General features: G+C 47.7%; 1 protein-coding gene across 1 annotated transcript; it reads right to left on the reverse strand.

Moving 5' to 3' along the window:
* Window positions 1-8179: 8179 nt before the first annotated feature.
* Window positions 8180-24738, reverse strand: GJA5 (gap junction protein alpha 5). Its single transcript, XM_045896797.3, has 2 exons — window positions 24593-24738; window positions 8180-10326 (listed from the first exon to the last, which is right to left on the reverse strand). Exon 2 carries the CDS (start codon window positions 10292-10294, stop codon window positions 9218-9220), a length of 1077 nt encoding a protein of 358 aa, XP_045752753.1. The 5' UTR covers window positions 10295-10326; window positions 24593-24738; the 3' UTR covers window positions 8180-9217.
* Window positions 24739-25088: the final 350 nt, after the last annotated feature.

The following is a 25088-nucleotide window of genomic DNA, read 5'->3' on the forward strand; positions in this document are numbered from 1 at the left end:
TGAACCCAGTTGCCCATGACCCAGTGCTCTGCTGGGTGGGCAGGAAAAGTCAGCAGGGTAGACAAAAAGTGTTGGAAGGAATGAGCAGGGGGCTTAGAATTGCAGGGTCTAAGTGGGTGCCAGGAAAAGGAAACAGAAAGGGTGCATGTTTGAAAAGCCAGACGTGTTTCTCTTTGAAAGCTTAGCTGCCACTGGAGCAGCTCCATCCATGCCCTGACAGCAACCAGCCCTGGCAGTCAGAGGGTGCCTTTCACTCTGTCTAACCAGCCAAAGTGCCCTGGCCATCCGGAACTCAACACCTTCTCTCCTGGTCTCCCGCCTGAGCCTGACAGAGGAGGCTGAGAGAAAGGCCACCATCACTTTGGCTACCTCCCACTCCCAGAAAGCCCTTTGGGTTAAGGGCTGCTATAAATATTAAGATAGGGGCCCTGCCCTGCCAGGTGTGTGTGTGTGTGTGTGTGTGTGTGTGTGTGTGTGTGTGTGTGTGTGTGAGAGAGAGAGAGAGAGAGAGAGAGAGAACAACTTTTTATTTTCCTCAAATCTTGAGACTACTTTAGGGATGGAGAGGAAGAAAAACAAGTTAGTGGCAGTGATGTCCTTGATTAACTGGGGAGGGGAAAATAATTTCTTTCTATACTTTAAATTCCTTTCCTACTAAAAAGTTGAACAAAACTAGGAGGTTGTTATGGTTTGTTGGTAGGGGTGGATGGGAGAGTGGACTTGTCCTGGAAAGAGGGACATAGGGGCATGATAGAAGCAACCAACTTGGATATTTCCTAGGCAGAATCTCTAAAGCCACTGCTTGGGAAGGGGGTACTCTTTGGATAAACCATTGTATAATCACATAGTATCTGTTGGAGCATGGTCACACTTTCACACCAAATGGAATTTCCAAGAGTGCTATCTTACCATAGGCACAAGCAGTACAAGGAAAGGAGGGAAATGCCCTTTTGGAAACTAGTTTGTAGATAAAGCAAGGCAATGAAAGACAATATGGAATCCAGGGAAATTAAAGAGAACAACTTTGGTTCAACGTGGCAGATGTTTTCTGGCATCTTCTGCCTGCCCAACACTGTCTAAATGCTGTGAGGCACAGGGTCTTGGAAGTAAGATCTATCCAGGCAGATAAGACTAACATACAAGGAACTATGGGAATCTCTATAAATGCTGAACAGAAATGTCAGGATTTTTTGACCTACACTACTATAGTATACTTGTTCTAGAAGTGAAGTATTGCTACTAACCTTAATGTTCCAGGCTTGATCTAAATGCTATATAGTTTTGCCTAAAGTGAGAACAGCTAGAGTTTAAGTAAGAATCATTGGTTCCATCTGGATTTCCCAAGAAGCGGAGTCTGAGGCAGAGACTGATGTGCTAACACTTTATTAAGGTGTGCAGTTCCAGGAACAAGAGTGGGAAACAAGCGGAGAGAGTCAGGAGGGCTCGTGGATCCAATAGGAAGATGTATTACCGAGCTGGGCACTGCTAAGTGGGACCGGTTGTTCAGTCTAAGGTACTATACCTGGGAGAAGCGCTAAGAACCAGGTCTCGGAACTACCAGGGTGGTGGGGGTAGGGGTGGAGGAAGGGCTTCTGTCCCCTTGTGGTCAGAGGTTTGCCCTTTATTGCACAGATTACTCAGTAGTTCTGGGTTGTTCATTTGTTGGGATAGGTGCTGAGCAGAGTTCTACCACTGTCAGTAAGGGGAGCCTGGAAGGGGAGGAAGATCCACACCCGCAGGCAGCTGGAACAAGAGGCAGGTGAGGCCAAGAGGATCTGAAGTGATGCATAAAAGGGGTCTAAAATACCCATTACCCCCCTACTGCATAACAATCATTGTCTTCCCACAAATTTCCTCTCTGGGTCGCCAGGTCCTGGCACTGAGTGAGGTACAGAGCAGGCCCAGGTTATATTTGTGTTAACTAAATGAATGGAATGAATTTTGTTGAAATAAATTAATAAATGGTTGCACAGACCTGAAACCTCTTCATTATCTCTGGCTTCCTTCTCCTACTACCATCCCCCCCCCCCCCATACCTAGTCCCCACGGTTGAGGCTCTATGTTTTCTCATTTCATCCCTGGTTCAAAAGGGAGCCTCATGGATGACCACAGCCTCCCAGCCTCCAGGGTCTTCCCTCTGCAGCCCCTTGACAAGCTTCTGCCTCTAGTCAACCTCAGGTACCGCGCTGATCACCCCACTCCCCAGATGCCCAAAGAAATGCAGTAGCTCCTTAGTGCCTACCAAGTGAAAGTTATACTCTCAAGCAGTCTCCACAGGTGCACTTGCCACATCTTCTCCTCCCGGTTCCTTGTGGTTCCTGGAACATACCATCTTACTCATCTTTCACAGCCAATTTCAAATGGCATTTATTTTTTTTAAAGATTTTATTTATTTCTTTATTTGACAGAGAGAGAAGGAACACAAGCAGGGGGAGTGGGAGAGGGAGAAGCAGGCTTCCCGCTGAGCAGGAACCCTGACGCGAGGCTCGATCCCAGGACCCCGGGGGATCATGACCTGAGCCGAAGGCAGACGCTTAACGACTGAGTCACCCAGGCGCCCCTCAAATGGCATTTAACTCTAGGAAGCTTTTCCTGCTGTTTCCCTCTCCCTGGGTCCTCGCCTTGCCCTGAGGGCCCGCACTGCCACTTTCCTCTCACCATACTCAGCTTCTCCCTTGGAATATGGCATTGTTCTCCTCTCCTGCCGGGTCTGAGCACCTGGGGGCTCTCCTACTGGTATGTTCCCAAGCTGCCCAAACAGCGCCTGCCCACAGCCCTGACCTGACATAGAGCAAGAGCTCCCCACACTCACTGCACTGAGGGGGTGCAAGAGCTCACGGGTGCGGGTCGTGCCCCCTCACTCACTCCAATGCTTGGCCTCATCCAGAGGCACAGCTGGCCGACCATCCACTGTCTCAGAGTCTGCAGCCCCGACCCTGGGGTGGGTGCCTCCTGCTAACCTTATTCCATTTAAGGGTGGCACTCAGAGCCCAAATAAAGACAGATTTTCCCAGGCATGAGTACTGCGGAAATGAAGAGAGGCAGCTCCCAGCAGTCACCCCAAGGGAACACCAAATTTAGCCTGACGGTTGAAGATAAATATATTTTAAATTTTTTAATTACAAAAATAACATGATAACATTAAAATAGTTTAGAAATGAGAATTAAAGCATTCCCACAGATCCACCATACTGGCACAACCACTTTCATTTTGGTTTGTTTCTTTCAAATCTTTGTTCTTTGAAGTACCCACTTTATACATTGGAATCAGGGTGTGGGTACAGTTTTGTATCTTGCCTTTTTCCATAAAGCTATATGAGAAGCACTTAAGAGAAGCCTGCTGTAGACAAAGAGAAGAGTGTTTGAATCTCACTTCTACCACCTACTAGCTGTGCAGGTTACTGAATCTGTTTCCTTATCTCTAAGGGGGGCGTCCAATGACCTCATAGGATTGTTACAAGGATGAAATGATAATTCATGAAATCTCTTAGCACAGGGCCTAGAAAATAACACTTAACAATTCCAAATTCGTTTCATAATTATTACCAAAATATGTGGGTTTTTTTTTTTTAATTTGACTTTTCTCCAGCTAATGACACCCTACACAGGTTTTGACGTTGGTTTCCAAATGTACAATTTTGGCTTAAATATTTGTAAGCTTAAACCTCTCCAAGTAATCCCAGGAAGGCGTGCAACAACTTTCCACCCTGCTCTGCATGTCCGCTGCCCTTGTTTGAAAGGTAGCTGCTGTCTGAGGGAATTTAGCTAGGCCAGCCTGCAGAGCCCAGGGCAAGAGCTCTCCTGAATGGGTTCATGCCTGGCTCTCAGTTTCTCTCAGAGGAAACCCTTGTCAGCAAGTAAATGCACCCCATCCCATAGTGCCTTGAGTCAGAGTAATGGAAAATCAGCTAGGTTAAAGGGACAGAGGGGACTTAAGCCTCGTTTCCTGGCCATGACTTCCCAGGGCTGCGTTAGCCTTCCGTGTGGTTGAAGAAGGTGCCAACTTGGGGTGATTTCAGAGCAGTATCAGATCCCCTGCCAAAAATCATCTTCCCACCCACCACCATGCTTGATGAGGTGCCTGGAAGTCTCACTATTGGTCATTCCTTTAGATTTATGACTTTGAAGGCATCTTGTATATGTTACCATCAATAAATGTCTTTAGCAGCACCTCACATTAATTCTGAAAATGGGTACCCACCTTGTACTCTGTCCAAGACTCTGTCCTGATGCATTGCCTAATAACCCAGCCACTAGCATGAAGCTGTGCTTTGCCCATGTCAACCTCCTCCTCTGAGTCTGGAGGCCCAGCTCCAAAAAAACCCAGATCAGGAGCTGTTTCCCTGCTGCCAGCTGAGAGATGTTCCCAGTGATGCCTGCGTGCCTGGCGTCTTGCACAACTTCTGTGGCCTGGCTTCCCTGCCACTGTACTCTCCCTCCTTCCTCACTGCCCCCCTCTCTGTGCACTTGATGTCTCACTGTTTTTACTCCTCTGATGCCAACGCTCCTCTGGACCACACCCCACTGGCTCTTTCCCAGCCCCCTTGGATGCAATCTCTGCCCACCAGCCTGGACTCTAGGGAATGGGCCCGATTTAGAAGGCCCCAAGCATGTTACAAGAATCAATCCTGGTGGAAATAATAGTTGCAACATCAAAAAAGGCTTTATAGAATGTTGACATATGATATTTAGTTGTTTTAATTAAAACCTCCCTTCTCTTCTTTGAGTAAAGAGAGTTTTCTGTCCCTTGAGGCTTTTACTGAAAAAGTACGTGGTGCCAAGTGGTGTTGTTTTAGGTGCTATTTAGGTGCTGCTTGAATTCTGTGTCTTTCAAGAATGTTGGACCAGACTGAAATCAGGGTCACTTGTATTCTGGGGTTTCCTGGAAGGAACTTGGGTTCCTCTAGTCATCAGTGGCTGGCTTCTTCTCAGCTGTCAGATCTCAGCCTCAGTGTTACCTCCTTTCTGCCCATCCTCTCTGAAGAACATCCCTCCTCCACCTTTGTTAGCATCTGATCTATCTTTGTTTGCACTTATCACAATTTGTAATTATTTTGTTTATTTACTTGTGTTAGGGTGTCTTCCCTTCTAGACTGTAAGTTCCAAAAGATGGAATCATATGTTTTATAAAATTGCATTCCTGAGACCTGACATAGTGCCCAGTACAAAGTGGGTGCTCAATAGATGTTTGTTGAGTGAAATTTTTCTCTTTTCCAATGGAAAGAACAATAAAAACTAGAGATCATACTCATTTCTGATGACCAACAAGTAACCAACAAGAGGAAAAACTATTGATCCTATTCTATTTATATATCTATCATTTGTAAATTCTGTTTATTGTTCAATCCATGGACCCACTGCAGGGGCTCCTAGGAACTATGGAGGATTGGGAAGCACGAAGCTTATTTTCGGCACCCCCTCCAACCTCGCTGTTTTCTTCATCTGCACATCATGAAAGCAATCCTTTAAGACACCTGCGAGGTGCCCAGAGCCCTTGTTCTGTTTTGCTCTCTGCTGGGAAAATTTGCTATTAGGAAGAAATCTGAAATTCATTCATACTATGATTCTTCATAAGAGTATTATTAACATTTAAGCACTGAGATATTTTAACCACACATGAAGCACTAGCGGTAGAAATTCTGATCTTATCTGGTACTGGAGGGAGGAAATTAGGAAAGGGGCCTGCAGGGGTCTACAACCCAGAATGTGCTTACCGTATTACCACCCAGCTAACCCTCCTCCGTGATGAACCTTTAAAGGGCAGAGGAACAGAAAATGAGAGCAGATACATGAGGTTGAAATCTTACTCACTATAAAATAAGTCCCTTAGCTCTTGCTGTATTGGTGTAATATAAACTGTTAAATGTTAATAGCTATGTTTATAAAACCATGAGATGCACTGCTTCTTTTCTAGGGGAAAAAAAGTGGATCTCAGATGCTTTTTCCACTTGGACTACCCAGGCACCTCTGGACTGAGCACCTTGCCCTTGAACAGATGCCAGGTACACCCCTGAGTCTCAACTCTGCTGTCGTAAGATGTGTTCTATGATCTGCTTGCAAGCCTCTTTAAAAGAGCTTTCTTGCGGGCACCTGGGTGGCTCAGTCGTTAAGCGTCTGCCTTCGGCTCAGGTCATGATCCCAGGGTCCTGGGATCGAATCCCACTTCGGGCTCCCTGCTCGGCGGGAAGCCTGCTTCTCCCTCTCCCACTCCCCCTGCTTGTGTTCCTGTTCTCGCTGTCTCTCTGTGTCATATAAAATAAATAAAATCTTAAAAAAAAAAAAAAAAAAGAGCTTTCTTGCCCTGGTGAACAACACTGATTGGTAGTTAAGATAATACTTCTGTAGTGTTCCCCAGCCTTTGTTTCTTTCTCTAGGAAATAGCACCCATGTGTTGCTCAAGGGCTAGGTGGTGCCTTGACCCTTTGTTTGGAGCAAGAATCATTTCTCCTCTTCCAAAAAGATGTGATCCCGATCAGAGAGGCCAATGAGAAGCTTTCACAGTCACAGACATTTCCTGGGTCTCAGTTTCCATGTTTGTAAAATAGGAACACCAAGACCCATTTCACAGAGTCATCCTTGAGGTCTTCACTTGTCTAAAACCTCAGCCTCTTAGGGCCCAGGTCAGGTGTCCCCTTCCAGTGGTTTTGTCATATGTTTCACTTCCTGGAGCCTGTGGTTCTTAGAATTGATAATTAATGAATTCCCATTTAATTCTATTCCAGTTGTTTGCTCTGTAGTAATTGGAGTTAATTTGACCTGAGTTAAACTGACCACCTTAGGTAGATGTGAGCTCCATAAGGGGAAGTTCTGGAATCATCTCTTGACATCCCAGGTTTCCAAATACTATGTATTCAACACAATAATGAAAATAATAAACATAATAATGACAACAATATCAACGATTACCATTCAGTGACATACTGTTATTTCCCAGGCACTCCGATGAACTCTTCACAGTCTCTCATTTAACAACCCAACGATGTAAATATTCTGAAGCTCAACTTACAGATGAGAAAACCAGGGTTCAGAGATTAAGTAGCTTGCTGGAGTCCAGCTGTAAATAAGCAACTGGGATTTTTAACCCTTGCATGCCTGACTCCAAAGCTGTTTGCATTACTGACTGATGGGTGGAGTCTGAGTGCTTCCCTCCCCCACCAAGTCTGCCATCCTTCCGTGGTCATGGCATGAAAGGACACAAAAGAGAGATAGATGCAGGGCCAAATTTTATTAAGACAAACTACGCATATTATTTCCTATTTCATTCCTGAAAGTCCCATCATCAAGGACTGATCTCATAGGATTTGTAATCCAAGAACACTCATTTCACAAAACAAACCCGTTTCAGAGATGGAGGGAGAGTCTTTTTGTTATTGTTATTTTGGAGAGAGAGAGTCTTAATGCTGGTGCCAGAAAAAGTGTCTTCTCTAGGGACCTCGGATGACCAGTCATTCTTCCCTAAATGGCGTCCCAGTCAGTCCCCTCCACCTCTCTATCTTCATCCTTCTCTCCACGCACCGATAGCAGCCAAACATCAGCAGAGGGGCCTGGAGATGGAAGAGGGGGGCGGGCAGAGGCTGAACTTCCTTCTGAGCCTTCACCCTCCTCTGCCCCGACCTCTCATCTGCGTAGGCCAATGCCACTGGAAACAGTGAGGCTCAGCCCCTCTGCCAGCATCTGGAGGTGAGGACAGGAAGACACAAGTTCCTCTAAGGCTTCCTTTCCTTATTTCAGACTCCCTTCCCCTTCACCCACCCTGTCAGTGCGCGCACACACACACACACACACACGCATGCATACATTTTGAAAAGTAATCATCTCCCTATTTGTCTCAGTATCCAGTTCTGAGCATCCTTTACCTTCATCCAAAATGGCAACCACCCATTACAGATGGACTGAACAGAGAAACCAGGCCAGTCCCTGGGAAGGCAGGGCTTTTCCACAGTCCTCAGTCACCACTGCTTTCCAGCTGTCTCGTTAGGAGCACCAGGGAGACATAGGAATCTCTGTGCTCTTAAATGAGGCCCCTGACAAGAGAGCTGGAGGTTCCCTTACTGCTTCCATGCCCATGCTAAGCCCTCCAGGGAGAGAGAGCTCTGGGGGTTCCATAGCTGTCATCACACCTCCTCTTGGCACTCTAAGTTGGCAGTCAGAAAGGGAAATAAATAGGAGGGGAAAACAGTTTTCCAGTATTTTCTCTTTTTTTTTTATTTTTATCTTCACAGCAGAATTATTTTTTCCCAAAGGGAATCTGAGAAGCACAATGCCCTCTTTGTTTTAATAAGACCTAGGGAAATTCCAATGGCCTTCGTGGCTGGTGATCTGGTCAGGATCTGAGAGAGGATGACGGCTTCTTGGGCACTCTGGTCGATAAGGTCTTTAGGGGAGCACTGGGTGAACAGCCAAGGGAGGAAGGGATGGGATGGTTTCTATCATCGGGTTGAGCTGTAAAAGAGCCGCAGGATGACAGGTGGTGGCAGGGATTCCAGTGGAGCCTGTGTATACAGTCACTCCCTGGGGGAGCTTGCACCCCCATGGGCTAGTTGTCACCCTGGCAGAAGTAAAGGTTGCAGCATCACTAAGGTGGGACATTTGCCAGAGGTACATACCAAAGCACTTGTAAAGTTGAGGCTGCTGGTCAAGTTCCAAGGACCTCTTTTTAAGTAAGACTGGGTAGAGGGAGGGCAGCCAAGGGCAGCCCAAGGCCGCCTCACTCCAAGGTTTGACCCAGGGGAGACAACAGATTCAAGAGCACATCTAATGTAAGGTCCTTGATTGATGTTCTTTATTGGCTGGGAACTTTGGGCTCTTCCTTGCAAGAAGGGTGATCAGGTCAAGGAAGCCACAGGAACTTGGAGAACCCATCTGGTATGTGGCTGGTATGTAGAGAGCCATTCTATCCTTCTGGCTATCCATTCCAGGCTAGATTTACCACTGTTTCCTTTTCTTCCTCTACCCTGTTGACTGAGGAATCTGAAAGCCTTCTGTGTACACTGTAGAGGATGGGAAGGGACGGCAGCCTGGATGGGTAGCCATGTGCTGCCTGCACTCCCAGAGCCCTGGTCCTACCTTCTGGAATAAATGAGCAATGCCATTGAGACCTGAAGCCCAAAAGGAGCAGAGCAGGTATGAAAATGAGAGATGGGGTCGGCAGGGACACATCTTCCCTCTCTGAGCTTCCTCGGTTCCCACCTGGTCCTGGTTCCCCCCCACTAGAGGGTCACACTGATAGGTCATCTGACCTGGCCTTGCTGCTGGCCTTGCTGAGGCGGCGCTTGTCGCCCTGATAGCCTTGGGGCAGGCGGTGACCTGGGGAGGCTCCATTGGGTACCTCAGGCTTCTGGGCATAACGGATGTGAATGAAACCCTCCCCAGGAATTGGCTCCTGGCCTTGTACTTGCTCAGTGGCCAGGTTGTCGGTGTTCTGCTGGGAAGCCATCTTGTTACTGAAGGGATTGAAGAATTTCCCCCCAGGGCCATTCTCCAGGCACTGATTGAAGTCAGGAGGTGGTGTGCAGTTCTGGACTATGCCGGCCGAGGGGCCAGGAAGCTGACACTCAGCCATGTCCTGCCTAGACTTGACAAAGCGCTGTCTGATCTTCTTCCAGCCCAGGTGGTAGAGCTCAGCCAGGCTGAGGAAGAGGGACAGTGCAGCCACAGCCAGCATAAAGACGATGAAGACATTCTTCTCTGTGGGCCGGGATACGTAACAGTTGACGGGGTGGGGGCAGGGACTCCTGCGGCAGACATGCAGGGTGTCCAGGAAGATCCCGTAGAGGAAGTACTGGCCCACAATGAAGGCCACCTCCATGGTCGTGCGGATCAGGATGCTGCAGACATAGGTGTTGAGCAGAGTGCCCTGGAGGACAATCCTTCCATTCACTTCTTCCCAGCAGGACAGCTCTGCCTTCTCGGCCACTGCGTACTCATAAGAGCCAGTGCCCCGGACCCCTTTGGCCCTCTCAGCCTCCCGCATCTTCCGCTTCTCCTGCATGCGCACCGTGTGCATGGCATGGCCCATGTACACCAGTGATGGTGTGGACACGAAGATGATCTGCAGCACCCAGTAGCGGATGTGAGAGATGGGAAAGGCTTGGTCATAGCAGACGTTCCCGCAGCCAGGCTGCATGGTATCACATTGGAAATCTGCCTGCTCATCCCCCCAGGATGACTCGGCAGCCGTGCCCAGCACCAGCATGCGGAATATGAAGAGGACGGTGAGCCAGACCTTGCCGATCACTGTAGAGTGCTTGTGTACTTCCTCCAGGAACTCTCCCAGGAAGCTCCAGTCACCCATCCTGGCTCAGCAAGAGATGGCCACCAGGACTTCTGCAAATGGGGCAGAGAGAAAGAGAGTAAAGGAGAGGGATGCTTCTGCAAAGTCTGGAGGCTCTGGGATTCCACTAATCCATTCTTTAAGAAAGTGCAACTCATGAGCCAAATTCACCTAAAAAGTTCTCTTTTTTCCAGGCCAGCAAAAGTAAAAGGAAATAGAAGATTAAAATTGGTCGTGTTAGCAAGATTAGAGTGTGATTCCCACACTTGAATGGATCTAGAAATCAACCGAGGAGCGTGTTACAAGTGGGTTCTGTGCTGTTACCTGCAGAGAGTCTACTTCGAGAGGTCTGGGGCTGCCCCTGGGCCCGGGACCTGCTCTGAGCAGCCTGGGTTATTCTGAGGCAGGCAGTGCAAAGACCATGCCTGGAGAAACACTGGTGAAGCAGGAGGACACAGCACTGCTCCCTGCTCTCGTGGGTCTGGCCGTGTGCCTCACTGAGTCGGCAACCTTGTCTGTAAAATGGGGATGGAAAACAGCTGCATCAGAGTTTTGAGGGTTAAATGAGGTGAGGTACATGATATGTTGGGAATCGTAACTCAAATGGTCCATATGTTTGAATGGCCATCAGGTGAAAAAGAATTACTTTGGCTCCAGAAGGCGGAACTGGGCAAAGAGGAAGGAGTGAGGGTGGGGGTGGCGAGTCTGGCCTCTCAGAACCCATCCTCTAACCTTCAGAACTGTCCCCAGCTGTATCAGGAGATGGCGAACAAAAAGGTATGGGGCTACACCAGCTCTGGGTGCTGTGGATGAGGCTCAGGTTCCCGCAGCTGGGAGGCACCTGGCAATGCCAATCTCCCACACCTCAGTGCAGTGCAGCCATTCCAGGGGTACGGCTCTTGGTCCTCCTGCAGAAGGTCCCCATGCACATCCCTGCTCATCCAGAATAAATGCCCCAAACCATTATGTCCCACACAGAACCTTCTCTCAGCAGGCCCTTTCCTGCTTCTTCAACCTCATTTCCTGTCTTCCCCATTCATTCCTTTTGTTCTGCCATGTCACATCCTGGAAGATTCCCAGATGCCCTCTTCCCAGCCACCTCCTACATGCCCCCTCGCCCTTAGCTAAATCCTTATTAATCCTCAAAACTTAACCCAGTTATGGCTACCTCCAGCCCTCCCTGCTCCTTCAAGCTGAGCCTCATCAGCTCCTGTGGTGGCCCTAGGGACACTCGGTTCCCTCCTAGCACTTGCCTTCTTGTTTGCTGCCCTCTGCCTGTCTGTGTTCTTCTAGTAGGGACTCCTTGAGAACAGAGATTGCCTTTTCCTCTGTATCATCATTACCTGGCCCAGAGCCTGGCCTGGAATGCGTGCTTAGTAAATCTTAGTCGAGTGAATGAAGGGTGGCAAACTCTGGTATGGGAAATCAGTTCCCTATTCCTTGCCTGCTTTTCACCCATTAGCAGGGTGAAAAGACCAGATTTCACTTTCTCAGTCTCCACTGCAGTTAGATCTGGTCAGCCAGGTATGGTGAGAGTCTAATGTAGAGGGAGTGCTCTAGAAACAGTTTTTCCAGCCCCCAGTAAATGGAAGGAGCCTCACTGGAGGTCCCCCCACCCCCATCATCCCCACTACTTCCTGCCAGTGGACAGGGGCTATTTGAGCCAAGATGTGTGAAGCTGTCCAGAGAGTCTCAGAAATGCCAGCCAATGGCCTGAAGCCTCTGAATCAGCTCTTGCATCTTCTACCTCCAGAATTCTTATTTGATGAGCAATAAATGTCCTTATGGCTTAAGCCTCTAACCAATCCTAATCAACAGAATGACAAAAAATAAAAATAAAAAAAGAAAGAGAGAGAGCTGAACATAAATATTCCCTTCTTGTAATCATAAAACCTCAAATCTAATGAGATCTTGGCGATTGTCAAGTTCAAACCTTGACCTTCACATCTTTGCTGCCAATATGCCCCTGGTTCCTATCTGAACATTCCTTATGCAAATGAGGAAGGACAGGGTGGAGTGCCATATTTCATGGTGCAAGCTTCCTTGACTCCTGAGTTGATACCTTGACAGAGACCAGCCTCCTGCCCTGTCTTCTCCGGGGCCCCCATTCCCCAACCCTGAGAGTCCACACATGAGTGGAAAGGGCCTTATCTCTGTCCCCTTCCATATCAAAGACTCATCCAGGTCTTGAGGCCTTTCCTCTGGTTTGTGATCAGACACATGCCCTTTCCCTTAGGTAGTGAAGGGTCCCCTTCCCTTAACCTCCAAATGTGGAAAATCGTGGAGCGTTGGCTCAAAAGGAAAATGGCTGATTAGATAAGAGTTCGAATGGTCTGTCATCTCTTCTAGGCACGTGCATAGTGTTCAGCACCTTCAGGGTCATCCACACACGTGCAGGGACCAGGATGTGCTGAGTGTCTGAGAGAGGGGAGGGGGAGAAGGGGAGGGAGAGGAGAAGCAAAAAGAGGGAAAAGACAAGCGGGAGTTGAGAATGAAAAAAAGAGAGGCCATGTAGTTGTTAAGAGAATACAGTTTGGGGGTAGCTAAGTGGAGTTCAAATCTCTATTAATATCGCTGAGCTTGGAGAAGCTACTGGATCTGTATCTCAATTTCCCTATCTGCAAAATGAGGATACTGTTATTTAGCTCATCCAGTGTTATGAGGTGATGCATAAAAAGCACTTAGCACAATGCTCAGCATATAAGAACTAAAGAATAAAAGGCAGCCTTTACTAGCAAGGAAAGTGGTGGGGGAGGACAGGAACGGAGAAAGAGGGAGAGAGAGAAAGTAGAGAGAAGTGCATTACAAAGAAGAGAGAAACACATGGAAGAGCAGAAGAGGAGAAAGTGAAAGGGAAACAGAAATAGAAATAAAAAAGAAACAAAAAGAAAAAAGGGAAACAAATGTCATATTCTTCCAAAATTTGGGGCAAGTTTTCCAAACTGTCCTCAATCCCTGAAGACTTTTCCCTTGATCTTCTGACTCTGCCACTCATTCCTTGCAAGTCCCCCAGGAGGTCTAAAAATAGGGTCAGGCAAAGAATGTGACGCTTTGGTCTGGTCTGCCAAGACGGCTGACCCCTTCACTTGTGGTGCAAGGAATCCCACCTGGAAGAAGGAAAGCACGGGTACAAAAAAGGAACATCGTGGAAGAGAAGAAAGACAGTGACGTCAGATAGGCTGCTTCATGGGGGGGGAACAAGAGCGACTAGCAGATGGGGTGGGGGTGGGGCAGACCCTGAGCACCCTGGTGGCAGCAAATAGGGCACAGGACAAGTCTCATTTGTGACTTCCTGGATGACCCAGGCGAGGTCAGAGAAACTTAAAATTGCTACCATGTACCAGCTGCTCAGTTTATAATGTGAAAGTCAGTTTCCCAGCTACACTGGGTCCCTTCGGGTCCCCCACAACCTCAGCCAAAGAAATATGTAGATTAGATACCCATTGAGTTTACTGGGTGTAGAGCATATAAAATGCTTTGTAGATTATTATCCGTTTCTTGGCAGGAAGTGTGTTAGGAGGGGCAAAGGAAGCTGCCCGTGCCATGAATAAATTCTATGAAATACAATGGTAATATTCTACCTCACTGCTTTAGCTGTGATCTTCACTGGCTTCCCACTGCTTATAAAATTGAGACTCTTTAACTTCTACTTGAGATCCTCCACAGCACAGCTTCATCCTATCTTCTTCCCCGTTCCTCTCACATACGCCATACTTAGGCTACATGACTCCCCATACACGTATACATAGCCCACACCTTCTCACCTCTTTGTCTTAGCTCCTCATACCTCTTCTACCTACAAAGTCCTTCTTCCCTTTCATTCATCCATTTAATATGAGTGGTTACCAGGTATCATGCAAGGCACTGACGACACAGCAGTTAAAAAGACAAACAGGGATGCTTGGGTGGCTCAGTCAGTTAAGTGTCTGCCTTCGGCTCAGGTCATGATCCCAGGGCCATTGGGCTCCTTGCTCAGCAGGGAGTCGGCTTCTCCCTCTGCCTGCTGCTCCCCCTGTTTGTGCTTTCTCTCTCCTCTCTCTCTCTCTCTCTGACAAATAAATAAATTAAATCTTAAAAAAAAAAAAAAAGACAGAGTCCCTGACTTCACTGAACTTAACTGCCTTTATATCCCTTAACAAAGGGGAGATATCAAATACATGGCAATAAAGCATGATGTGTGTTAACATTAAGGAGGTGCTATGGGAATACACAGCAGGAGGTTGACTCTGGCTTAGGGGATCAGGCCTCATTAGGTCAGGGCCCTCTAAGGAGCCCTGAGTAATTGAATTCTACAGCCTTTTGCAACTGATACAAGTTCTGAAATCCCCACGGCAAAAGAGATGGTCCCTAGAACCCGGATGAGGACATCCCCACTCTGTAGTTTCTTCACTCCAAAACCTTCAGCATCTTCTTTCAACGTGTCATATCCTGGGACAAAACATTTGGAAGAGTCATCAAGGAACTTGTTTGGTAATAGTGACATGGTGCTTGGATAAGAGGGAAAGGGCCGAAAGAAGGCTTTGTGTATAGTGAGCATGGATCATTTTATTCCCTTGTTTTGTGTATTATATGACTACAAATAAAATTCAGGTACCTACATTTCCAATCCAATGTTAGCATTGTTGCCTCCCTACACAGCCAAAGTTTTCCAAGAAAACCAACTTAGAGCAACCTAGGTTAACATAAACTCATAGCTAGTACCTCCTCCTCTGACCCCACAGATCTAGGTAGAAGGGGAGAAGTCTTTTCTCAAATTGATCTCAGCCCATTTTGAAGTCTCCTGAGCAATAAAGACTCCAAATTACTGTTCAGCATGTAGGATACATTCACACTTATATGTTGCCTTACACTGCTTTTCCAAAATTTTCTTTCTATCAGCCAACCCACAGGTACTTATTTTGAGTCCCTGCTATGTGCCTACCACTATTCTGGGTACTGAAAATAATATCTAAGGGGCACCAGACCTGGCACATATTATGCATTCAATGATATTTGTTGAATTAATAAAACCAGGCATGATTCCTGCCCTCAAGGATTTAACAGCTTTTCCTTCAAATGAGTAATAGACTTCTCAAAGTCAAAAGCCCTGTCTTCTACTTTGTCTTCTTATTGCATTAGGTTCTCACATTAGGTACATAATAAATGTTTCCTTAATGATGGAAAAAAAAATGTTTGATCTAGAAGTAAGATTACAAAGTGATCCTAGGGAGGCTTAAATCTTCCTTCTTAGGTCCAACAATAAAAGAGAAAACCTTACAGGGGCACCTGGGTGCCTCAGTCAGTGTGGCATCCGACTACTGATTGCAGCTCAGGTCATGATCTCAGGGTTGTGAGATGGAGCTTGTGTCAGGGTCTATGCTAGGTGTGGAGCCTGCTTAAGCTTCTCTCCCTCTCCCTCTGCCCTACCTCTCTTTCTCTCTCGCCCCCTCTCTAGAAAAAAAATAATAGATAAAACCTTATACAGTTCAAGATGTGCTTCTCCTCCCTTCTCTTGCTGACCCCAAGAGGGTGGGACCATATTTGTTTCGTTCATGACTGACTACCTTCAGGACATATAGACACTCAATTTTTATTGTTGAATGGAGGAATCCTCATAACCAGTTTGTGGGGTGATGGTTATTGCCTCCGTTTTACAGAGAAGGAGACATCTACAGAAGGTAAGAGATTTACTCAAAGAAATGAAGACAAATGGAGTTAGAACCTAGACCACTCCATAGTTTCTGATCAAGTTTGGGGCACTCCAGAAAGTTTCCCTCCATCTTCCTTCTAAGATTGGAGCCCATCAGTTCTTGCGTCTCTCCACTTTGGAACTTCAAAAGCTCCTTTGCACCATGGGGCAGGGAGTTATTTGAGACATGACGGCCATCTAGTGATAAAGCCTGGGGTCAGCTTTTAAGCAATCAAGGAAATAATTATGATGCTCCCACTGGGTGGGGTGCTGAGGGGATTATGGGAAAGTACACATCAGTTCACCTTCACAAACACTTACTGAGTGTCTGCTTATGCAATAGAAGTTAGGGATCCAAAGATCAGTAAGACTCCATGTTAAAGGAACTCACTGTCCAGTGAGGGGTACAAACACAACTAAACGTGCAAATATACTGGGCTTCCCCGAAGAGACAACCCTTGAGTAGGAGTTAGGGGGGGAGGTGAAGCTTGCAGAGGCGAGGAGCAGGGTAAGAGGGGAGGTACGGGAGAGATGGGGGCATTCCAGACAAAGGCAACCACATGAACAAATCCACCAAGTGAAAACCAGCATGGTTTTAGAGGACGATGAGCCGAACAGGGAGGTAGTCTGCAGAATAGGCAGAGGCAGGTTATGGAGGGCTTTGGAGGCCATGCCTCGGAGTTTAGAGTAGTTCTCAACCCCTACAACAGACCACGTTCAGTACATGACTTGTTCCTATGGGCAGACCCTAACGGGACACAGTCCTCAAATGGGGTGGGGACATAAAGCACTGCACAGTCAATAGTCACTCTGCTTGTGGCAGTCCCTTAGTAGTGGCTGCAGCACAAACTAGGTAGGCCGCCGGTGACAGGTGCCACCCTGCAGACTGCTAAAATAGCACCCTGTCTCTCCTGCTCAAGAAAGCACATTGCAAGGGAGCAAGAAGCTACCATAGGGATACATTGAAAATTCTTTTCCTTCTATTGATTCTAATTCTGTCCTCCGGAGCCACACATAACAGCCTTTCTAATTTCTGTGTCCCCCACCCCCGCCCTAAGTCAGCAGCTGGGCCTCGGACTGAACTGTAAAACCATTGGGGTTTCAAATACATAATGAGAACAATTGGCTCTACTGGCTGTGTATTATCTCTCCAACCTTACCCCGAGCTCCGTGAAGACAAGGCCCATATCTGTTCATCATTGGGTCCTCCTCCTAAGGCCCCCTGCCCCCTCTTCCCTCTTAGTGCTTAAGATCGTGCCTTGCACCCAGTAGGTTGATTCGTGCACTTTTAAGTCAACAGCAGTAAATGAATTACAGCATTCAGTTTACTCAAAACACCTAATGCCAGTAGAGGGGCTCCCTGGGAAGTGGCCTTGGGGCACCTGCACAATGACTGTGGTGACCAGAACACCAGGGAAACAGAAGCCGCTGAGCCTTCCTTCTGCCGGTGACAGAGCCCTCGGCTCAGCCGAGCAGGACTGGATGGATCTAGAGCAGAGATGCGATCGCTCACCGTGGACTATTTCTTCTCCTCCCCACAGATCACTGGGGCACTCGCTCAAGTTTGTCAAAATTAGATTATAAGACCACTCCACAGAGTCTGAGTCTAATTCCGGACAAGGACACATGTTCTGTACATTATCTAACAGATCTCTGCTTCTCGGTAAACGTTGTTATTCACAGTAATAATAACAGCCCTCTGGGCCCACGCTGCAATTCGGCTCATCACACAGCGGAATGTGGCACACAAGCAGGGTGACTTGCTTCCCAATTAAGAGAATTCTGTTGTAAAAGGACCCAAAGGGCCTCACTTAAAGGATCCTTGACACAGTACCACGTCAGCGCAGCTCAGTTCAGAAAGTGCTTATTGAGCTCCTGGGCTATGCCAGACATCAGAGGTGGCTTTATAAAGTAAAGCACCAGGTATAACATCATCTCAGAACTCTTTTGTACCTTATTCATTAATACACGTCTTTCTGATTTCCCCTCCCCCCAATAGTTTCTCACTAAAATGGAGAGAGACAGGGAGGATTGCATAAGAAAGTGGTCTTGATCTTCAGCTACTTCAGCAATCTTTGATATCCTTGGAGATTCTCAGCTCCATTTTCTAGTTTACCTAAAGCCACACAACAAGAAACTCTGAATCTAGGTGATAATGATAATAATAAAATTAAGTTATTGAGACCTTTCTATGTGCCAGACGTTCTGCAAGTTTCTTGATATATTTTTTCTCATTTAATTGTCCCAACAACTTGAGCAAGGAGGGATCATCCCCGTCCCCTTTATACGGGGCTCAGGGAGGTTGACTGAGCAACGTACACTCGAAGGGGACTTGCTGGTAAGTAGTGGAGTTGACACCAAACCCAGCTCTGGTCTTCTCTGACAGCAATACGCCTGCCTTAACAACTGTGCTGGATCCCATCTAAAGTGGCTGGCCACTTTGACGTCAGGTGAGTGCTGCAGGGAGGTTTTCAAAGTGACTGTTAGAACTGGGAGTTGATTTGTAAGTGCTTGGGGGTAATTCTCACATTTAGAATTTCCACTCTTCTCCTGACTGAGGTTTGGGGTAGCCTCTTCAACCTCAGGGGAAACAACCAGGCAGCTAATACAGCTACAGCTGTTGAGCTAGGCCGTGTGGGCAACTTTCTCAGAAGTCCGGGGCGGGGCTTCCACCCCTGAACCTTAATCACTGAAGAGAGGAGAGGAAAACAGAGGTGAGAGAGAAGCAGGAGACAGATGGAGGAGATGAAGTGTCACTTGAGTTTTTCCTTTGACTCCAGCCAATGGCAGATAATTAACCTCTCTTTTAATTTTATTATTTTATTCTAGCAAGGACAGAGTGGTCTGCTCAGAAACACTCTGCTGGGAGACGGTTGTTTCAAAGCCAAGGAGGTGGAAGGGAGGAAAGTGGAGAAGGAGAATTATGCTGGGATAAGTAATTTTCTTATTAAATTGTTGGAAGAAGAAATATTTATAAGAAGTGGGTGGGAGGTGGTGGCAAATGGAGATATTTGATTACAATGAAATATTGGGAGGTCTTTATTAATTACTCCCAAAAGGTTGACTAAAACCTATGCAGTTATTAATGAAAATTATATTTATGAGGCACTTAGGTTTCTTTATTATTTCCACCATTTGTCATAGATTCATAGTATGGCAGAGCTGAAAGGAATCTAGACACCAATCAAAATCAATCCCTTATTTTTATACAAGCTGAAGACCAGGGTCAAGAGAAGTTAAGTAATAGTGATAGCAGATAACCACTAAGTTGAGTGTTTTCCATGTGTGAAGCATTTTACAACTATACTTTTAACCTTTATATTAATTCTGCTAGGAAAGTAGTTATTATCTCATTTTACAGCTGAGAAAACTGAGGCTCAGAGGTAGCAAATGCTGCATAAGGGACTTGCAGCTGGTCTGCCTGACTCCAAAGCCTACCTTCCCACTGTGTTTCTTTCTTTTTTTTAAATTTTATTTTATTTATTTATTTGCGAGAGAGAGAATGAGAGACAGAGAGCACAAGAGGGAGGAGGGTCAGAGGGAGAAGCAGACTCCCCGCTGAGCAGGGAGCCCGATGCGGCACTCGATCCCAGGACTCCAGGATCATGACCTGAGCCGAAGGCAGCCGCTTAACTGACTGAGCCACCCAGGCGCCCCCCCGCTGTGTTTCTAAAAGGGAAAGAAAATCAAAGAGACCCTAGCCCTGATAACTGGTAACAAACCTGTGACTGGAACTCTGTCCAGTCTCTGAACTCCCCGAGCAGGGCTTTTCCCACTCTCCCGTAAGAGACCCAGGGTTTTTCCTTTGAGCCCCTGGCTTCTTGGCTGGCCATCTCTTGCCTATGCTGTTCCTAGAATTAATGATCCCATCGAAGCCCTCAGCCCACAGTGGTCAGGATTCCCAGACTCTTCAGCATCTGCCACCATTTGGCCAGAATTCACATATAGAAAGTTATTTCCTTTTTTAGCCACTAAGTGCTCTTGGCTGCAGCCGTGTCTAGTGCTGGGTTTTCGGCTGGCCAAACAACAAGCTCTGGTGTTCCATTGATGTCAAATCATAACAAGAACAACTGAAACAAAAATAGGAGGTGGGCCTCGTGTTTCCTAAAGAGTAGTGGGATTCGAACCCTGCCTTCACTCTCCAGTTGTGTGTCCTTAGGCAAGTCACTCAGCCTGTCCGTTTCCTCCTCATCTGAAAAAAGGGAATGTTTACTCATGGGGATTCAACAGTCTGCGGACGTGTGGAAGCGCCTCAAACGGTATCTGGCACATAGTAGACACACAATCAGGTTAGTTCCTTGTTTTCTTTTCTGACATTTCCAGTAAAGACTCCTTTCAAGCATGATCCAACTAGCCAACCTGATACAGAATTTGGCAGTGCAGCAGGCTGGTTAGAGTAACCCAACAAGGATGCTCACGGGCCACCGGGTGGGGAAGGTGAGGAAAACAAGGGCGATGGGAAGGATATCAATTTCTCTGTCCATTCGTTATTTCACTAGACCCTTGGGGGCAAGCATGGAGAAGAAAGGAGGTACAGGGTCCCACTGAGATCAGGCCCCTCTCATTCTTGTAAGTGGTTCACCCTAGTTCCAGACTTTTCTTTAAGTCAAACCTTTGGGCCTGGAGATGGGCTCCGTATGAATCCACATTATAAAATGTGTGCTTCATGTAATTCCTGCCTTCTGAAAAGCTGCAGCACTTTTGAATCTGATCACCAACCAATCCAAAGGCACATCCACAGGTTAGGTTTGAAGCTGGCTCAGTTCTACTTGGAAAAGAAATCGGTGACCTGTGGAGAAGGGCCATCCCGATCCCTAACCACATCCACCCTCTCCTGAAGTTCTGAATCATGAAGATCCCCGGACGGATTAAGATCCTGGAAATTATCTGTGAACAAGAGCCTTGAAAGAGAGGCTCTTTCGAGTCCCAGCTGTTTCTCCGTGACTCTAAATGAGACATTCCCCTCCCTGAGCCTCAGTTTGCTTGCGTGTAAAAGAAAGCAGTTGAGCTGGATGTTTGCTAAGTTAGAACATCTGGGGAGTTTGTGACTTGACTTGACCAATTGCGATAGTATGGCAAGTTAGTGGCAAAGCCAAAAAGCAAAGCTAGATTTTCTGACCCCCAGCTTAGAGGTCAGCAAAAGTAGTCCCAGAAAAAAAAAAAAATCTGTGGTCATAAAAACCAAGCAGTACTTTCTCAGAATTACATGTCATGGTGAGACTTCACTGTGGGAAGGCTTTTACATCAAACGAGATGTAGTTCATAGAAATGGGCTGAGGACCAGGTAACCTGGATTCCACCCTATTGTTCTATTGTTCATTGAGCACTTAATATATAATAGCCATTTTAAATACAGTTTCCCCCACCATCCAAAAAAGTAGAGTATTCCTATGAAACCATTTGTAAGCCAAAATGGCGTAAAGCAAAGAAGCAATGACCATTTCATAAAAGTGAAAATCCTCTTTCAGATTTCCATCAGTGAAAACAGGTACTATAATGTAGGTCTTTTGTAAAAGTCCTGAGGGGCACCTGGGTGGCTCAGTCGGTTAAGCGTCAGCTCAGGTCATGATCCCAGTGTCCCAGGATTGAGCCCCATGTCAGGGGAGCCCTATGTCCTGATTGAGCCCCATGTCGGGCTCCCTGCTCGGCGGGGAGCCTGCTTTTCCCTCTGCCTCTGCCCCTCCCCCCACTGTGCACACACTCTCTCTCAAATAAATAAGTAAAATCTTAAAAAAAAAAGTGGCATAAAGCACATGTTGGATAGTGGGGAAATACGTACATTATTTTATTTAATCTTCACAAAACCTTACAAGGAAGGCATTTATTACCCTCTTGGCAGATGAAGAAACTGAGGCTCAGAGACATTAAAGAATTTGCCCCAGGTCACACAGCTGAAATCCTAACCCAGATGTTGACTCCAGATGCCCAGGCTCTTCCTTCGGCCCAATCCCTGAATTAAACTCTAAGATCCCTCTATGCTATTTCAATACCTCTGATTCTGAGAGCTCCTGACTCCCTTATGAAAGTGAGTGGATCGTTGAAGGCTGATTTTTTTTTTGCCCATGATTTGCTACTATCCAGAAACAACTGAATCACAAAGTGGCATCAAGCTGTCATTCTCCAAGAATCCATAGCTTCTGACTATAGAAAGGGAATCGGTTTCTTTTCTAGGAGATTTGAAGCTTTCCTGGAAAAATGGGCGTCTCTCCCCTTTGGTCAGCTTAATCCTCGAGCCCAAGGTGGGGCCAGCTGGCCCAGAGCCTGCTAGAGTCCCCGGTGGGTGAGGTCTTCCCTGAGGCAGGGGGCAGAGCCTGGGCCTTGGGTCTCGCTGGCCTGAGGACTGCAGGTCTCCCGACTGATCCAGGCAGACAGTCTCCCTATGCTGCCTTCACTGGCTACACTGGGATCAGCCAGTCCCCAGGAAGCCAGGCTGCACTGTGGTAGCCCTGCTGGCTGCCAGAGCCCAGAACCCTCCACTGCATGCACCCCCAACAGCCAGCAGAGACGATGAGGGGCAGGTGGGCAAGTGAGTGTTCCTGCCAGAAAACCAGATCGTGGAGATACTTAAATGGAAGAAGCAGGGAGGCCTGGGGAGAAATGGAGGCTCAGAAAACACAGCTGAGGACGGAAGTCAGAAGGGGCCTAGGTATGAGTGAGCAGAGCAGGATGTTCTCCCAACCAAACTGAACTGACTCACTGTGTCATCCCTCATGGGTCACTTTCCTTTGCTAGGTGTTGTTTTCCCCACTAGTGGAAGAACCGGACAGGCAATCTAACAGACCTCTTCCAGTCCTAATGGCCTAGGATTTTTGGTCGGGATAAGGGGAGGGGACAGGAGTGAGGCAGCTAGGGGACAAGAACAACAACCGGTTTCAAGAGCCCAGCAAGAACATCCATGGGGTTCTAAGGCAGTGGCAAAGCAGGGCAACATGACGGTGTTACGGCTGTGGCTTGATGAACTTCATGTGTCTGGGTGCAGGGATGGCCAGAGGGTACCAGTTTGGAAGCCAGGGAACACAGCTCTGGGTTTCCTCTGCCATGAGCACTGTGGTCAGGGGACTGCTCCTTGGCAGCTGCTGAGTGAGGTAAAGACGTGGTGGGACGGCCAGGGGAGCAGGCTCCAAAGAGCTCCGCTGCCCTGGGGAAACTGCCGGAAGGTGGAACGTTCAGAGCTGTCCCTAGAGAGCAGTGAATCAGGTTCTTGGGCTGAGCTAGGGCTCTGGAGGCTTTGGGTGGAAAAGATGAGGGCCCGCTAATATGAAAGTCAGGCTGGGGTGCCTATAAGTACCAACTCGTGTCCCCAGTTGTGAGCCATGCCACCTGGCAAATGAGGATGCTACACCTCCACATACTGGCTTTTGTCTTCTCTCGTTTTGCTATATATCTCTTGGGTCTCCTGACTCCCCGTCCAGTGCTCCTCACTCTGCCCTTTCTTTTCTGCAGCCAGTCAGACCCAATGTGCCAGAGCCTTGTGAGACGCTGAGGAGGAAAAACCAGGAATCCCTCCATTATGACAGCATACTGGGAGGGGGAATCTAGTTAAAAGTGAGCAACGGCATAGTACAGATGTAAAATCCTTGTGATAAGCTTCCCTTTTTCATGATTCTCAGGTATATTTGAGCCTAAGGAATCATAACCTTGTACAATGTTACTGCTGAATGGAACTGGAGGGATTCTTCTACTTCAAACCCCTCATTTTCTTTCTTTCTTTTTTAAAGTAGACTCCACCCTGGAGCAGACATGGCCCTGAGATCAAGACCTGAGCCAAGATCAAGAGTGGCACGCTTAACCAACTGAGCCACCCAGGTACCCCACAAACCCCTCATTTTCTAGATGAGGAAACTGAGGCCCAGAACAGGGAAGTGTCTGGCCCAAGGACACACAGCCACTCAGGGCACAAGAACCCAGATGTCTCAACCCCCAAGTCTGGGTTCTTTCGCCACATGCTCAGAAGAGAGGTCAAGGAGCTGACAGAAACCTTTGTGCCCTGCAGCCATCTACCTCACCCTGTACCCAGGAGGAAAGGGGACCTTCAGTGGACACCTCTCCCCACTTCCACTCTGGGTCTTCACTAGCCTCTTTCCTCTGACAGCGACAGCGAGTGGCAGGCCAGACTGCTCGCAGCGCACAGCGGGGACATGATACTCTGCAGGAAACTTAAGCAGGGAATATTTTTAAACCACCCAACATGCCGTAGGGGGGAAAAATCAAAGCACTCCCCTGGATGCTGCGGAAAGCAGTTCAAAAAAGATTCCAAGCCTAGAGGAAGCACCGTAAAACAGTGATGGTTTTTGTTTGTAAAGGACCAATTTCATCTTAACCAAAGTTCTTGGAAATGAATCGCTGAGCTGCTTGGAAGATGCCCCTGGAGGGCAGCCACTCTGCCAGAGGTAGACCAACTCCAAGGGCCCTCCACTCACATTTCTACAACTCCTTACAAATCAAGTGAGTAATTTATCTGCTGCTTCACAACGATCCTCCTCCATATATCCCAACCTCACCATCGCAGGGACTAGTGATGGGGTAGGGAATAAGCCCCCAGGTACAGAGAAGGAGCTTTGTTGTTGTCCAGCCTGGAACTCAAGGCTCTCTCTTCTGGCTCCTTCCCATCAACTGGTAGTTTCATCTCTTAAAAGCCAGGCTATCCTTACCTTCTCCCGGGTCCTCCTCTCTGGAATTTCACGGGCTTCCCAGTCCTGGGTTCCTGGCTGCCTCCTCCGCTGCCCAGTCTTCCCCGTTCTCACTCAGCCTGTCAGTTGCTCTCCCACCCCCTTTTGACTCCGTGTCTGTCGCCCTCCCTCCTCCCACTTCTTCCTATTCTTTAGCTCTCCACCCCCTTCCCCCCAGGTCCCTCCCTCCCGGCTCTCCCTCTGCTCTTAGAATCTTTCCTCACTTCAAAAGTTTTCTTCCCTCTAGCCCCCTGCAGTCTCTCCTCACCGGGAGAGAGGAGACGGAGCCTTCCTCCTTCCCTGCTGCCCTCCACTGTCATTGTCGCTGCAGTCCTGGCGCCCTCCCTCTCCTTCGGGCGGGTGACACACAGCCTCCCTAGTCTCTGCAGAGCCTCCCTGGGATCCTCTGGCCAGGGCTGTCCTGGGGCATCAGGGGAAAACTGGCATTACCCAAGAGGTCTCTCTTGTCCATCCTTTT

The sequence above is a fragment of the Mirounga angustirostris genome, unplaced genomic scaffold (genome assembly GCF_029215605.1).
Source record: "Mirounga angustirostris isolate CCGP_5_RB_7025 unplaced genomic scaffold, mMirAng1.0.hap1 SCAF_4, whole genome shotgun sequence".
NCBI lineage: Eukaryota > Metazoa > Chordata > Mammalia > Carnivora > Phocidae > Mirounga > Mirounga angustirostris.